This window comes from Theropithecus gelada, chromosome 20, assembly GCF_003255815.1.
Source record: "Theropithecus gelada isolate Dixy chromosome 20, Tgel_1.0, whole genome shotgun sequence".
Lineage (NCBI taxonomy): Eukaryota > Metazoa > Chordata > Mammalia > Primates > Cercopithecidae > Theropithecus > Theropithecus gelada.
The window spans coordinates 27483415-27499815 of record NC_037688.1 but is presented as its reverse complement, the minus strand read 5'-3'; the positions used below and the strand labels follow the sequence as shown (position 1 = coordinate 27499815).

The window sequence follows — 16401 nt, the reverse complement described above, 5'->3', positions numbered from 1 at the left end:
TTAAATCCACAGAAACTGTTAGAAAGTGTCTGGCAACACATGAACAGTGAGCAGGGCTGATCAGTTTCTTTGCCATATTTAAAGTTTTCCTGCCTTCAACCAGGAAGGCTTCAATAATGTACTATGCAGCTTGAGAAAGATTGGTACATAAGGTTAATGGTACATAGGTTAATGCATATGAGAAATATATCGGAAGTTATACTATGGTACCAATATCCTCTTTTAAACCACAACTTTACACTTTACTGTTCTCATTTTGAAACTAAAATAATTTACTGAAAACAATGCTCTGATAAACTTTAAATATCATTTTTAAAGACAAGAAGTGTCATATTAGGCAAGAAACCTCTAATTAGGACAGATAAAACTTCTATATATATATACGTTTCCTTTTTTTAAAGCAAACACACTTAGCAGTCTATAAACCCAATATTAGGTGGGCAAACTAATATTAAGAAAGCACTGATACTAATTTATCACTGATAAGACTTTCTTTCTATTAGCTTGTTTGTCAATTTTTTATTCTTATGTAAAATAAAAATTTGAGCCAATTGTATATCATTAAGTGTATGATTTGAGAGCTGAGTAAAAACAAGTCTAATAAATTTCAAACATTACTTTCTATACTTTTTCACTGATATAAGAAAATGTCTTTATGTAAATATTATATTGACATCCTCCATTACTTTCAATAAATTGAAAACAACTACGAAGTCACATATATTTTCAAATATAATAAAAAGGTTTCAGTAACATGTTATGAATATAAAAGACACTTGAGTGCTTCAGTCATTTTTCAGATTATATAAAATATTTTCCCTTGGAGCAAGTCTTTAAAATTAACTATTAAATAGAAACTCAAATATAATTTTCTATTCACAGCTTGGTATTTAACCTTTTTAAGCGCAGTCAACAAAACAACTTTAAGCTGGTTCCCATATTTGAAGACAAGGTCCATTTTAGGAAATGGCATTTATAGATGTGACAAGGTAAAATTTTAAATAAGAATTACATCAAGAAAATAATATTGAAAAAGTTTAAGGTTAAAAGTACATATTTTAATGTCTCTTTTTAAAACCCTCAAATCACACTCTTTTTAATATGAATTTTGCCAGCACTGTTCATGTTGGCCAGATTTCATGTTGGCCCTAGTTTTCTTTAATAAAGTAAAATGAAATGCATACCAGCAGCAACAACAGCTGGAGGAGGCGAGCCTGCCTCACCACCGCTTGTCTGACTCATTGATGCTACAGATGTTTCTCTAGATGGAGGTAATTGTAACTCCTTTGGGAGAAGATCATAGACAGATTCTGTGGGGAGGGGAACGAGAGGAGAAAACAATTTTTAAAAGAGATTCAGTCAACAATCTAATATTATATGTACAAAATGAGTATGTCTTTTCTCTCATGAGGAAAACTGTATTATTCACAAACAATCCCACAAAATTAATGTAAAAAGTTATTAGCAGCTAAGCACAGTGGCTCACACCTGTAATCCATGATTTTGGGAAGCCAAGGTGAGAGGATTGCTTGAGGCCGGGAATTCAAGACCAGTCTGGGCAACACAGTGACCCCATCTCTACAAAAGTTTTTTTTTTGTTTTTTTGTTTGTTTGTTTGTTTGTTTGTTTTTAATCAGCCAGGCATGGTGGTACACACCTGTAGTCCCAACTATCTGGGAGGCTCAGGTGGGAAAATTGCTTGAGGTCAAGGCTACAGTAAGCCATGATCATGCCACTGCACTCCAGCCTGGGTGAGACCCTGTCTCAAAAAAAAAGGAAAATTTTTTTTTAATTTTTTCTTTTATTATATAACCTTATTGAACTGAAAAATGAATTTCCCATTAGTTCTGTCCCTGTTTTCTTCTTGGTTTTACTTCTTATGTTCAAGACAGTCTCCAGAAAAAGTTATTAACATTGAAAATTGGATAAAACTAGACAGAATGGAAGAAATGCCAAATAATCCAAGATGGTCCAGTATCTTCCTTTGTAATAGTACAAGTAAAACTTATCCTTCACATATGAGATGGCATATACTACACTACTGTGGATCAGCTTTAAATTGGCTTCTCCAGTCAATTAGTATAGTACTGCTCTTTTACCCAACACCCTTGAGAAAATATTTTAATTCAACACTATCATAATTTATTTTCCCAATTATTAAAATAAATCAATCTAATCAAAGAAAAACTTTGTGGATTGAAGTGTTAAAAAAAAAAAAAAAAAAAAAAGGAATGTTACAGCTCAAGCAAATACTTCTTACTCTCTGAGGCATCCCCAACCCTGGAAAGGTAAAGGCAAAGGAAACTCTTAAATCAGACTGCATAACCTATTAGGTTACAATTACTTTTGTATTCCAGATTAAAGAATCCTGTATCTTTTAAAAATATTTTGTAATACTATAATTGCCCATAAAATCATATCTATTAAAAATATATTTTAACTTTTTAAAAAATCCCTTATTGTATAGGTTTTTAACAGAAGTATTCCCAAAATATCCTCTAAAGGTAGTAGAATCAATATTAGAAGGAACTTCAAAAGACCGATTAGAGTCAGGCACGATGGTCATGCCTATGGCCTCCCAAAGTGCTGGGATTACAGGTGTGAGCCACCACACCCGGCCTCAAGTCTTTTTTTTTGCCCAAACAAAAAAGAAATTTGAAAGAACAAATTTGATAAAAAGAGAAAAAGATCTACCCAAATGCATTTATGATTTGTGTGATGGAAAAAAATTTATACTAGTAATAGCCCAATCACTAACAGCATGTTACCAGTCAGGATTCTATCTCCATTTCTCCAATTATTAAAATAAATTAATCAAATCAAAGCAAAACTTTGTGGATTGAAACACTAACTTTCCCAAAGAAAGGTATAAAGTTGAGTCCCTGTTAGAAGTATAATAGTAATGTCACTAAAAAGTACATGGAAAGAAATTAAATGCAGAATTTGTTATACTCCACCCCTCTCCAAAGTCTGCCCCTCAAAACAAACAAGTAAAATGCAAAGTCAAGTGGAAGGTATAGGAAGCATGGATTCCTTCACCAAAGATGTTTTCTGATTAACTGACTCAAGTGTTTGGAAATAAAAGAAGTCAGCCTGCGAGAAGTTTATCATATCTATCCAAGGGAAGCTGTAGTTCATATAGTCATTACCAGCACAGGATTTTATTTCAGACATAACTGGGTTGGTTCTGCTACTTTAAAATAACTTCTCTAAGACTTAAATCATCATTTAAACTCTTCTTTTACCCCAGTACCCCAAAGATATTCCCTCTAAACTATAACCATACAATCCAAACACAGACACTGGCCTTTCTCTTAAATCTGCTTCCCATGGGATACCTAAAGATTAAAGTAATATAAACTATGCTATTAATACTGTTATTCAACCCTAAATTCAATCTAAATTAAATGCTTTTACAGTCTCCACTGTAGAATTTTCATTCTAGCCAATGAAAGAAATCCTAAATAAGAGCACATGTACTTTACTTTATTTTATTTAATTTGAGTCAGGGTCTCACTCTGTCATCCAGGTAGGAGTACAGAGACACAATCAAAGCACACTGCAGCCTCCAACTCCTGAGCTCAAGAGATCCTCCCGCCGCAGCCTTCCAAGTAGCTGGGACCACAAATGTACAACACCACACCTGGCTAATTTTTTTTTTTTTAAACTTTTTGTAGAGACAGAGTCCCCCTCTGTTGCCCAGGCTGGTCTCAAACTCTTGGACTCAAGTGATCCTCCTGTCTCAGCCTCCCAAAGTGCCTGGATTACAGACGTGAGTTACTGCATTTGGCCCATATGTACTTTCAATCTATGAAAATGACAGTCCTAAATAAGTGCCAGCTACTTCATGTTATGCCACAGTATCTATTTTTCTTATGTTATTTTTTAAATCAGTTCAGATATATAAGGCAATAATGAAATTCCAAGATATGAAGAAACAGAATGGGAAATCCCTAATGGAAAGGCAGCTTCTGAGGAAAGACTCCCTTAGAAAACAAAAGCAAAATCACTTTTAGATGAGAGAGAAAAGAGAGTGAGAGAGAGGGAGAGAGAGAGGGGGGATATGGGTATAAAATAAGGTTTCTTTTTGGAGTGATAAAAATGGCAGTGGTTACACAACTCTGTATATATATATATTAATAACCACTGAATTGTACCCTCTAAATGTGTAACCTTTATAGTATGTAAATTATATATCAATAAAGCTGCCTTTTTTTTTTTTTTTAAAGGAAGACAGTAATAGAAGAAGCACAAGTAAGAATTAGACAAGAGCAAGTAGGGTATCTAACAGTGCTCTGATAAACTTCATGGACAAAATCATCTCTCTTCACATAGTTTCTATATATGAAGAAGGCCAAGCTGCAAACTAATTTGTCTTTTAAGGCTCTTCTACTAGAGGATCAGGAAAATGCTGCAGGCATAGTTATCCAAAATTCAGTAAAATATGTGATAAAAAATGTTTGTAAGTTATTGTAAACAAGATGAAGAAATATAGACTTAATAAAATAGACGACTTCCAAACAAAAGTACCCAAAAAATGTATAGGTTCAATCTGGAAGAAGATGGTTATTATACCACAACTTGAACAAAGATATGAATTTTCAAATGACATAGGCTTAAAAGGGATTAAATCTTATGTCATAATTCATCACAGATCATGAAAGACTGGAGTATCTGCCCAAAGGAGTAAGATGAAACTTAACAAGGATTAATGTAACAGCTGGTAAAATCTGCTCTTGTGAAATAAACTTACATGTACTCACTATTTCTCTTTCTCTCTTTTTTAATCTAGAAGTGATTTTACTTTTGTGTTCTAAGGAACTCTTTCTTCAGTCTGCCAAGACTAGGGTGATTATTTTCTTTTTATTTATTTATTTTTTTCAGACAGGGTTGTGCTGTGTCACCCAGGCTGGAATGCAGTGGTGTGATCATGGCTCACTGCAGTTTTGACCTTCTTGCTCAAGCGATTCTCCCACTTCTGTCTCCTGAGTAGCTGGGACTACAGGTGCATACCACCATGCCCAGTTACCTTTTCAATTTTTTTGTAGAGACAGGGTCTTGCTATGTTGGCCAGGCTGGTCCTGCACTCCTGGGCTCAAGCAAGCCTCCTGCCTTGGCCTTCCAAAGTGCTAGAATTACAGGCGTGAGCCACCATGTCTGACCTATTTTCTTATATACTTTTCTATTAATGCTGCTAATAATTTGTGCAATAACGTGTAATCAACTCACCTAATATTTCATTATAAATTTTAGTTGACCAAAATGCCAGGGTAAGTGCACTGCTTAAGTATCCATGTAGTAGAACTAGGACAAGTGCACTATAATAACTCCATTAACATAAATTACTAATATGTGTAAAAGAAAAGTAGACAGAAAGGGAAGCAAGTTCAGAAGATCAAGAATCTGTCTCATGCTGGTGCATTCTCATAGAGCCCAGGGCAACTGGAAAAAGGAAATAGAGGAATGAAATCAACATTTTCAGATATTGAAAATAAATTAATGCTTCCCAATGTTGGGTGGAAAGGAAAACAATGTAAAAATGCACTGACTGGTTGGCTTGTTTAATCATTCTGTAAACTCTAATAGATCCATTAAAGTCACTGATCATTTCTGGGTTAATTCAATCCTTTATTATTCAACACTGTCTATAAGAGGGTGGAAGAATTTCACTACAGTGGGTCAAATTTAAAGTAGGCAGAAATCCTATTCTGAGGCACAAGACAGTGAGAGAGAAGAAAAAACTGGTAATTTAATAGGGCAACTTAATTTGTTGGTTGTTTGTTTCTTCTCAGTTGGGCACTCTATGTCCAAATGGCTGATCACCCAAATCCCCTTCTCTACTGCTTTACTGTTACTGGTCATTCCAGGAAGAGATGAAAAGACCTCAAAAGAGTGCAGGGAGATAAGCCACAGGAAACAGCTGGGAAAAGACACGCTTTTCATGCTGTACTCACTCAGCAAAATAACAACACTAATAACGTAATTACAGCTACTATTTTTTGAGCACTTTGCCGGGCCAGGCTCAGTATACATATATTCTCATTTAACCTCAAAACAATCTTATGAGGTAGGTTTTATCAATAAAGAATGCGATATCTGTGTAACAGTAAAAAAAAAGAAAAACACGTGATAAAAGAAAGATGATAAAGTTTAGGACAGTGGCTTCCTTTGATGGGAGACAAGGAGGAGCAGAAATAAGCTGAGCTGTACAATGGGTTCACAGGTGTTTTTACTAAAGTATATAATCAAATAAAATACATACAACAAAATTAGGGCTATACATGGATAGAGCACAGCCTCACAGAGATGCTACAAAGTTTAAATAAGTTGATCTCTTGAAAAGGAGTCTAAGTTCTTATTCTTTCTTAGAATTTTCATCCCTGCCTCACCTTTGTTGACCTAAGAGGTGGCATTTGGTGTTCAACTGCTTTGGGGTCAGAGAGTAAAAATCGAAATAGTCAGAGAGCCCGTCTACTTTATGACTTTTCTCAAAACTGTCTTACTTTCAAGTAGTAAAATAAAGTTGTACAACTAATACTATTGACTTGCATCTATACAGAGATGAATCATAAAAAAAGGAAAAAAGCTCCATAAATAAGATGTTTCTGTTCAGTCGTCAAGTAAGCAGCTAAAGAGAAATATCTGTGGTAAAAAAGAATGTTCCTTTGTGTTGGGAATGCTTTAAAAATCTAACAAGAAGTAAACTAATGCTCAGAACAGATAATTAGTTACTCAAACAATGAATGCTCTCTGATATGAAATGTAAACATTATAATCCTGAAAAATCCATTTCTAAACATTTTAATCTTGTTTTAAATATTAGATTTTACTTTTTAAAAAACTCTAAATGTGAAACTACTCTAGGAATCTGAAAGAGTTAGAAAAAACCTTCAGAAAATGGTTTGGGAATGAAATGCCTTACTCTTCCACCTCTCCATTAACTATCTCAATCAGCTGAGAAATCCCAAGCCTATAATTTCACATTAAATATTTTAAAACAAAATGCCTGGCATCTCCAATATGCCAACATAGTTCTGCATTGAAGAGAGACAGCATTCATTTTGTTAAAAACACTTCAAGCTTGACAGTCATCATACTTGGCATCTCTACTGGAAAAAAATGTACTGGCTGCAGGTCCACTGGATATTTAGTTTCTAAGAGTATGCAGTCCAAGAATAACTGGTAGGTAATGCTCTGTTTTAACAAATTTTTCTCAACTTCCCAGTTTAAGCCGGTTTACTAGTCTGCTGCCACATATTTACTTATTCATATCACTTCCTCCAGGTTGTAGTTCATTACTGTTTTCCTAAAACAATCTAGTGTTTTAAAGAAATTTTAAATAATATACAGCAGTATAAATTACATCAATTTGGGGAATAAGAAAACTAACTTGAGTTCTACAGACTTTTTTTTTTTTTTTTTGAGACAGAGTTTTGCTCTTGTTGTCCAGGCTGGAGTGCAATGGTGCGATCTCAGTTCACCGCAACCTCCGCCTCCCAGGTTCAAGCAATTCTCTTGCCTCAGGCTCCCAAATAGCTGGGATTACAGGCATGTGCCACCACACCTGGCTGATTTTGTATTTGTAGTAGAGACAGGGTTTCTCCACGTTGGTCAGGGTGGTCTCGAACTCCCAACCTCAGGTGATCCGCCTGCCTTGGCCTCCCAAAGTGCTGGGATTATAGGCATGAGTCACCATGCCCGGCCTTCCACAGACAATTTAATATAGTATACCATACATTTTTTTCTACTAGGTATTATTTTTCACTTAAAAACTTTAAAATTATGTTCAGCCAGGCAAAGTGGCTCATGCCTGTAATCCAGGCATTTGGGAGGCCAAGGTGGGAGGATTACTTGAGCCCAGGAGTTTTGAGACCAGCCTAGGCAACACAGCAAGACCCTGTCTTTACAAAAAAATACAAAAATTAGCCAGGTGAGGTGGTGCAAGCCTGTAGTTCCAACTACTCGGGAGGCTGAAGTGGGAGGACTGCTTGAGTCCAGGAGGTCAAGGCTGCAGTGAGCCATGATTGTGCCACTACACTGCAGCCTGGGTGACAGCAAGGCCCTGTCTCAAAAAAAAAAAAAGAAAATTGTTTTCTAAATAACCTCTTAGCATGAAAGACAGAATGGAATATACCAGTCATCTAACTCTTCTGATTATCTACATTTTAAATTTGTTATTTTCTGAAGAAATTACTTGAGTCTATCCTAGAAAGAACAAAACTCTCAAGTTATCAAAGATCCATACATCACTGATTAAAACATTTATGGTTTATTTATAATTTTTAGATATCTTACAAGAGTACCTTTTCAATAGTGTTTTAAGAACTTTGGACTCAGATGGAGTCCAAGAGGAATAAGGAGGGCTCAGAGGAAGGTATCAGAAGCCTAGCAGGGAGGGGGAAGGATACCTATAGAGAAGAGGGGGAGACCTGGGAAGGGATTTCAGAGCTTAAGCAGGGTGAGGAGGACATAAATGAGTGGATGAGAGGGGCAATAGCTATTCCAGATGCAGAGTCTGAGCAACATGAAGAAAGTATCTATATAAGATAGCCTAGTGTGTGGTGTCAGAGCCTAAGCGGGGTGAAGAATATATTAATATCTGTGCAGAGGAGAATGGCTCAAGTTGGAATGTTGGTGCCCAAGGAAATGGGATGAGGACAGCAACCACACAAGAAAGAAGGCTGATGCACAGGGGGTCTGTCTAGGGTGGGAGGTTGGAACCCAAGCAGAACGCAAATCTCCATATGGATGGACAGCCTAGCCCAAGGAGTAAAAGCTTGAGTAGAATGAGAAGGGTCTCTGTGGCGTTAGCAGGGAGAGCCCAGGATAAAATGTCAGAGCCAGAGAAGGGTGAGGAGGGTATCCAAGCAAGGGGCAACCAACAGAGGGTATCAGAACCTAAGTAGTAATGAGGATGTCCACACAGAAGGATTGCCTGAGGTTGGGTATCAGATGTTACCCAGCAGGTATAAACAGTGTGCCCACCGGGCAAGAGAGGGGGAGCCCAGCACGGGGAGTTACAATCCACACAGGGTGAGGAGGGCATGTGAGGCCTTGGAGCCTGAGCCGAATAAGGAGGGCATCTGTGTAGAAGGGTTGCCTAAGGTGGGAAAGTAGAAGACTGACTAAAGAGGGCATTTCCATAGATGGGCAGCCCAGAATGGGGTGTTGGAGTTCAAATGGGGTACGGAAGACATCTACAGGGGTTGAGGGAGCAGGAGCAAAGGGCAGTTTTAGGCAGGATTCAAAATCCTAGCAGGATGAGCAAGATAGGAGGCTATCTACCTAGTAGGGCTGCCCAAAGTGGGGAGTAAGAAACCAAGTAGACTGGAAGGGTTCACAGGTGAGCAGGACAGCCCCAAGTGTCAAGAACATCCATGTAGGAGGCAAGCTATGAGAGGCCAAGTTGGGTAATTAGGGTATTAATGTGCCAGAAAGTGGGAGGCAGTAGCAATGGGAGATTGGTTACAACAGGAGATTGATCAAATAAGTAAACATAATAATATGAAAGGAAATCAAGTTTCTCAATAAGATGAAAGGAAATCATGTTTGTCAAACAATGAGTTACAAACATAGGGAGAAAAGAAGAAGGAACCCTACAGTATTCCATTGCAACCGGAGGTACTGATGTGAACTCCTTAGTCAATATGTATGGATAGAAAAATATAGGCATAAATGTGTGTATATGTGTGTGTGTGTGTATGTACAGACATATAAATATACATATATTCCCTAGCTTCTGTCCTCTGAAAGGTCCTAGGAGAAGCAGCACCCCAAAAGTAACCAGCGCTTTTCAGAGAAACAGGTAGTGTCAGGGCTAGGACAGGCAAAATAGAAGATGAACCTGGAATGTCTTGTTTTACTAAAGGTAAGAAAGTACTCAAAGAATTATGGCAGCATATCAAAAGGACACAAAAGACAGCATGGGTCGGGTGCGGTGGCTCAGGACTGTAATTCCAGCACTTTGGGAGGCCAAGGTGGGCGGATCACCTGAGGTGGGGAGTTCAAGAGCAACCTGGCCAACACGGTGAAACCCCATCTCTACTAAAATATAAAAATTAGCTGGGTATGGTGGCACATGCCTGTAATCCCAGCTACTCGGGAGGTTGAGGCAGAAGAATCTCTTGAACTCAGGAGGAGGAGGTTGCAGTGAGCCGAGGTCGCGGCACTGCACTCCAGCCTGAGCAACAGTGAGACTCCATCTCAAAAAAAAAAAAAAAAAAAATTAGCTGGGAGTGGTGGGAGGAGGAGGCTGCAGTAAGCCAAGACCGTACCACTGCACTCCAGCCTGGGTAACAGAGCAAGATTCTGTCTCAAAAAAAAAAAAAAGAAAAAAAAAAAGAAAAGAAAAGAAAAAGAAAAAGAAAACCATAAAAGCCCAGGAAACACCAAGGAATGATTTCAGACTGAAATAAACTAAAGAGATATGACAACTAAATGGACATACAATTCTAAACTGGATCCTTTTGCTATACAGGAAATTATTGGGACAATTTGCAAAACCCAAATAGGATCTGAGGAGTAGGTGAAAAAAAAATGTATTGATGTTTATTTTGGTAGCTATATTGTGGTTATGTAAGGGAATATTCTTATTTGTTGGAAACACCAAAGTATTGGGAGGCAATGAGGAACCATGTCAGCAACTTATTCTCAAGTGATTCAGAAAAAAAGAAATAAATTATTTGCACTATATTCACAACTCTTTTGTAAGTTCAAGATGGTTCCAAAAAGTGCATACAGGCATACGGTTCATTAGGAATTTATTAATTACTAAGGATTCAAAAAATTCAGCTATGTAACTGTAGTTACACATTATAAGATCTCAATTTGCAAAGAAATGAATCTATCAGAGTAAACAAACTTATTTCATGTCTTCATTTTTAGATATCTGGCAATCAAAAACCAATCCAGGGCCGAGCCTGGTGGCTTATGCCTATAATCGCAGCACTTTGGGAGGCCGAGCAGAAGGATTGCTTGAGCCCAGGATGTCAAGGCTGTGATGAGCTGTGATTATGCCACTACATTCTAGGCTGACAGAGCAAGATCTTGTCTCGAAAGAAAAAAAAAAAAAGAAAAGAAAAAAGAAAAAGAAGAAAAGAAAGAAAAGAGAGAAAAGACCAATCTACCTTGTTCTCCCTCTCACTTTTGCTATGCTTTCTGTTAAAAAAAAATTTAAAAAAATATTTTGGTTGAAAAAGGCAACAGAATCTTGGTTACACCATATACCATGAGTCTTCTCTTGGTCATATAATTACTTGTTTGACACCTTATTTGCCACACTCACAGGGGCTAAGTACTTTTGTCCATGCCAGCTCCTCTTCACTATCACCTTCAGCCTGACAGAGCAGTAATTAAACATTCATTCAACATTTATTTAGCACCTGCACTCATCTAGGGACACAATACAAAAGAAAATCACCCTTATTAAGCAGTTCACAGTCTAGAGACAATAAAATGAGTCAAGTTTAAAATAATGCCGTATGTGCTTTAATAAAGTATGCAGTGTTACACAACTGGAGAAGGAACCTTTAATGTTATCTGTGGAGGGTCTGAGAAGGCAGCACAGAGGATGTACACCTGAAGTCAATCTTGAATACTGAAATGGCTATTTAGCAGACAGATTTGGGAAAGGAAGGAGAAACTATAAAAGCAAATCTGAACAAAAAGAGTATTTTCATCTCAGTTTTTTAAGTAACTCAGTTACTCAGAACATGGAAGTTACAAGCAGTAACATGAGATGAAACTACTAAAGGCAGGGTGAGGCCAGATTATGACAGGGCTTATGTATCATGCTAAGCAGTAAGGGTTTTATCCCTCAGCACACAGGGAGCCTTTGAGGGTTTTAAGCAAAGAAATGAAACTCAAACATATATTTGAGGAAGATCATCCTACCAGGAATACAGAGAATAGATTAGGTCCTACAGATGGAGATGAGTAAGAATGTTTTTCCAATAGCCCAAGTAAGAAATAATGAAATCCTGAACAAAGGAAGTGGCAGTGAAAATAGTCAATAGGCTATGAATTTAAAGCTGTTTAAATGGATGAACTAAATTGGGTGACTGGCTACAGAGGGGAAGGGAGAGGGAAAAAAAGAGAGTTCCAAGTAGCACATAGGAACTCTGGCTTGGGAAAATTGATAAAAGATGGTGCCATTTCCCGTGATAGAGAATATAGGAGTTAAGAGTAAACCTGGAAAGAGGAGAATTCAGTTTTAAATGATGAATTTGGATGCCTATGGGACATCCAAGTGAATACATAAACAGGAGAGAGGTCTAGCAATTGATGTTACTAAACACATATCCTGCTTTAAGCCTGCTTTACTTTTGTTTTTTATACCAAATCTGTCCTAGAACTAGAATTTTTGTTTTGTTTTGTTTTGAGACAGGATTTCGCCCTGTCACCCAAACTGGAGTGTAGTGGCACGATCACAGCTCACGGCAGTCTCAAGCTCCCGGGCCTAAACTGATCCTTCTACCTCAGCTTCCCGAGTAGCTGGGACCACAGGTGTATGCCACTATGCCTAGCTAGTTTTTGGTGTGTGTGTGTGTGTGTGTGTCTGTGTGTGTGTGTCTGTGTGTATGTGCTTTGTAGAGACAGGGTCTCCTTTTGTTGTCCAGTCTGGTCTCGAATTCTTGGACTCAAGTGGTCCTCCTGCCTCAGTCTCCCAAAGTGCTGGGATTATAGTCATGAACCACTGTTCCTGGCCTAGATTAATTTATTTCGAGTTATTGCTTGCTTTTAAAAATACATGTAAGAAATAAAAATTCAACTTGCCCATGATCTCATCAAAGATAACTATTAAAACAATGGTATACTTATGCTTCCTTTCCATATTTTAAGGCAAATTTTAAAAAAGTTGAATAATATACATAAACAATATCAAATTTTCACTTGAATATAACATTAATTTCCTACATGTACCATTTCTTTGACACCCCTCAGGTTGTTACAAATCACTTTATATCTATTTCCTACTTCTCCAAATGGGTTGAAAACCCTTCATGGACCAAAGCTATGTCATGTCTTCTCTAAGGTTCGGCAGTACTCTACTTAGAAGAGATACTCAGTGTTTCTTGATGAGGTTATCAAAATATTAAGGAAAGTTACTGGGTAATAATTCTAAGTTGCAAAGCAAGCTTCAATAAAACTTCTAATTTTAATATTATTTCAGAAATACTGCTAATAAATAAGAGAATAAATGAATATATCAGTGGTGAAGAAACAACATTGTACTTGCTATAAAATGAAGCACAGCTTAGTAAATATTCTCATTCATTTATTCATGTAGTCATTCACTCAATAAATATTTATGGACTGCCTGATGTACATCAGGCACTCTTCCAGGTTCTGGGGATACATCAACAACAAAACAGACAAAAATCTGTCTTCATGGACCTTCCATTCTAAGGGACTTAAATTACAGTGACTGCTGGCTTGTCTGGTGCTACAGTCTAAGTGTTAGTGTCCTGCCAAAATTCATGTTGGAATCTAAAACCCAATGTAATAGTGTTAAGAGATGAGGCCCTTTAGGAAGTAAGTCATGAGGGCTCTGCCCTCCCAAAATGGAATGAGTGCCCTTATAAAAGAGATTGAAGGACGCTGCCTTGGCCCTTCACCACATGGGTACACAGTGAAGAAGGCATCATCTTCAAAGCAGAGAGCAAACCCTCAGCAGACACAGAATCTGTTGTTGCCTTCATCTTGGACTCTCCAGACTTCAGACTCCAGACTGTCAGCAATGCATTTCTATTGTTTATAAATTATCTTGCCTAAAGCATTTTCTTATGGCTGACAAACAGAGGAAGACATCTGTTAAAGAGAAAAGGAGACTCCAGTTTCCTCCAATTTTTCTACCCTTACTAAACTCACATTTAATTGTTACCAGTAAAACAAGCTCATTTCTGGAATGTAAGCAATAGAAAAATGTCAACATACGTTTATTTTAAAATTTAGAACACATACTTAAAACAGAATTTTGCTGAGTGCTTATAAAACCAATACTGAATAGAGATCTGTTCCATGGCTATTAACAGCTAACCATATTATATAACCATATATTTAATAATCATTCCTCTCTAAACTAATCATGTCCTTGTAAACATACATAATAATCTATCAATGAAAAGAAACAAGCAGAATTACAATTTATATTATTTTACATATATTATTATTTTTGATCTTGAAAAAAGTCTAATATTAAATTCACAAGGTAATATCAACAGCATCTTCAAAAATAAGAAAAAACTAATTTTGTCACCATTTGTTCATTTCATGTGCATAGGTACAAACACAGTAAATCACATGTACACAGAAACGCGAGTCTGTTCCCAGAAAGCTTTCAGTCCAGTGAGGTTGACTGAAAGCACATAAATAGCCAATCAAAACTGTATCAAGACACATGAGCTATGAGGGAAAAAAGGTAGTAGGAGAGAAGAAATTATAATACAGAGGGCAATGCAAGAATGGTAAGAATGTAATGAATGTAGTTTTAAGGGTTTAATCTAATCTAAATTAATCTAAAATTCACATTAAAAGCATAGAATTTTAGAGGTAGAAGTGGTGAAAGTATTTGGTGTAACCCTCAGTTTTTACAGAGAAGCAATAATGTTCCAATTAGGTTACGACTTGCTTTGTAGAGCCAAGACTAGTTAAAGCTGGGTCCCAGGCAGGAGAATAGCTGGCTGAAAGATAAATTCTTTCCCCAGCATTCCTGTCTATGCAATTAAAGTAACACTGAGGTTAGGAATGCCATCTATTTTACTTACTATATTATTGTGCCTGGCACATAATTGGCATTTCAATAATGTGCTTAATAAACAAATGAATGAATAAGCAAATCATCTACCTTAAGTGATTCTACTCAAACAATTCTAAAACATAAATTCCTGTTTTTATACCATAATCTTAGAAAGGAAAAACAAAAATATTAGACAAACAAAAACCAAAAAAACCCATCTTGTTTTCCTTTCTGTCATTACCAGAATAGCCTACTACCTGAACTAAAAATGTTACCTATGTTTTTTAATCCAAATACTCTGTCCACTCACATCCTATCTTCCAACTTCTACCCCATTATCATCTAAATCACCAATTTTCTGATTAACAAAAAACACTTTTCATAAATCAGGGTCTTCACTTTCAGTTATTTTTAAAGCCTTAAAAAGTTAGTTTTCTTTTTTTCTATTTATACACACAAATTTTTTCCCTTCTTTGAGCCAAAACTGAAGAAATCAACAAGGCACTTGCTCTGTCTTGTCTGTCTGTCTGTCTCTCTCTCTCTCTTCTCGTCTCACTCTGTTGTCCAGATGGAGTGCAGTGGCACAATCATGGCTCATTGCAGCCTCGACCTCTCAGGCTCAAGTGATCCTTACACTTCAATGTCCCAAGTATGCTGGGCCTACAGGCTCATGCCACCATATCCAGCTAATACTTTCTTTTTTTTTTTTTTTTTTTTAGTAGAGACAGGGTCTCACCATGTTGTCCAGGCTGGTCTTGAATTCCTGGGCTCAAGCGATTCTACCACCTTGGCTTCTCAAGGTGCTGGTATTACAGGTGTGAGCTACTGCACCTGGCCCCACTTTGTCTTTTGTGTTCTACACAAAGATTATCACCCATAAGCAAGTATTCAGACCTCATACTTTGAGATACAAGCTGATGTTTACAGAGATCAAAAATAAGTGTCTACGATGAGTGACAATAAACAAATGACCAAATTCATTACTTCTGCCTCTTAATTTTTTCCATTTTAACTTTGTTTCCCTTACTCTCCATACAACTGCAGAATGCCTCTAACTTAAGACTGGTTTTCAATAGGGAATACCAGAATTTCATGTAGATATATGTATTTTTTTTTTTTAACCTCAATGAAGATGCTTGGGATTTCATCACAGACCGACTACTGAATAAGTGTTTACAGGGAATAAGATCACAGAAAGTATAGGTGTATAAAGCTTCACAAGTGATTCTGGCTAACAGCCATTACTCTGAAGCATGAAATTCAGCTGGAATGAAAATGGATTGGCTTGTGTTTACCACCTCTTTAAGCATTGCTGGTTAATTTATTTTTTCTTAAGAGTCTAGAAAGGGCCGGGCGCGGTGGCTCAAGCCTGTAATCCCAGCACTTTGGGAGGCCGAGATGGGTGGATCACAAAGTCAGGAGATCGAGACCATCCTGGCTAACACGGTGAAACCTCGTCTCTACTACAAATTACAAAAAATTAGCCGGGCGAGGTGGCGGACGCCTGTAGTCCCAGCTACTCGGGAGGCTGAGGCAGGAGAATGGCGTGAACCTGGGAGGCGGAGCTTGCAGTGAGCTGAGATCCGGCCACTGCACTCCAGCCTGGGCGACAGAGCAAGACTCCGTCTCAAAAAAAAAAAAAAAAAAAAAAAAAAAAAAAAAAA

At 37.3% G+C, this 16401-nt stretch overlaps 1 protein-coding gene across 4 annotated transcripts in view; it reads right to left on the bottom strand.

Annotated features, from left to right (window-relative positions):
• Positions 1 to 16401, bottom strand: part of NFAT5 (nuclear factor of activated T cells 5) — a 132913-nt gene that overhangs the window by 68502 nt on the left and 48010 nt on the right. For all 4 annotated transcript variants that reach the window (XM_025371415.1, XM_025371416.1, XM_025371417.1 and 1 more), the window contains one exon: positions 1185 to 1310. In XM_025371415.1, coding sequence (XP_025227200.1) covers positions 1185 to 1310 — 126 coding nt within the window. The remainder of the gene's footprint in view (positions 1 to 1184; positions 1311 to 16401) is intronic.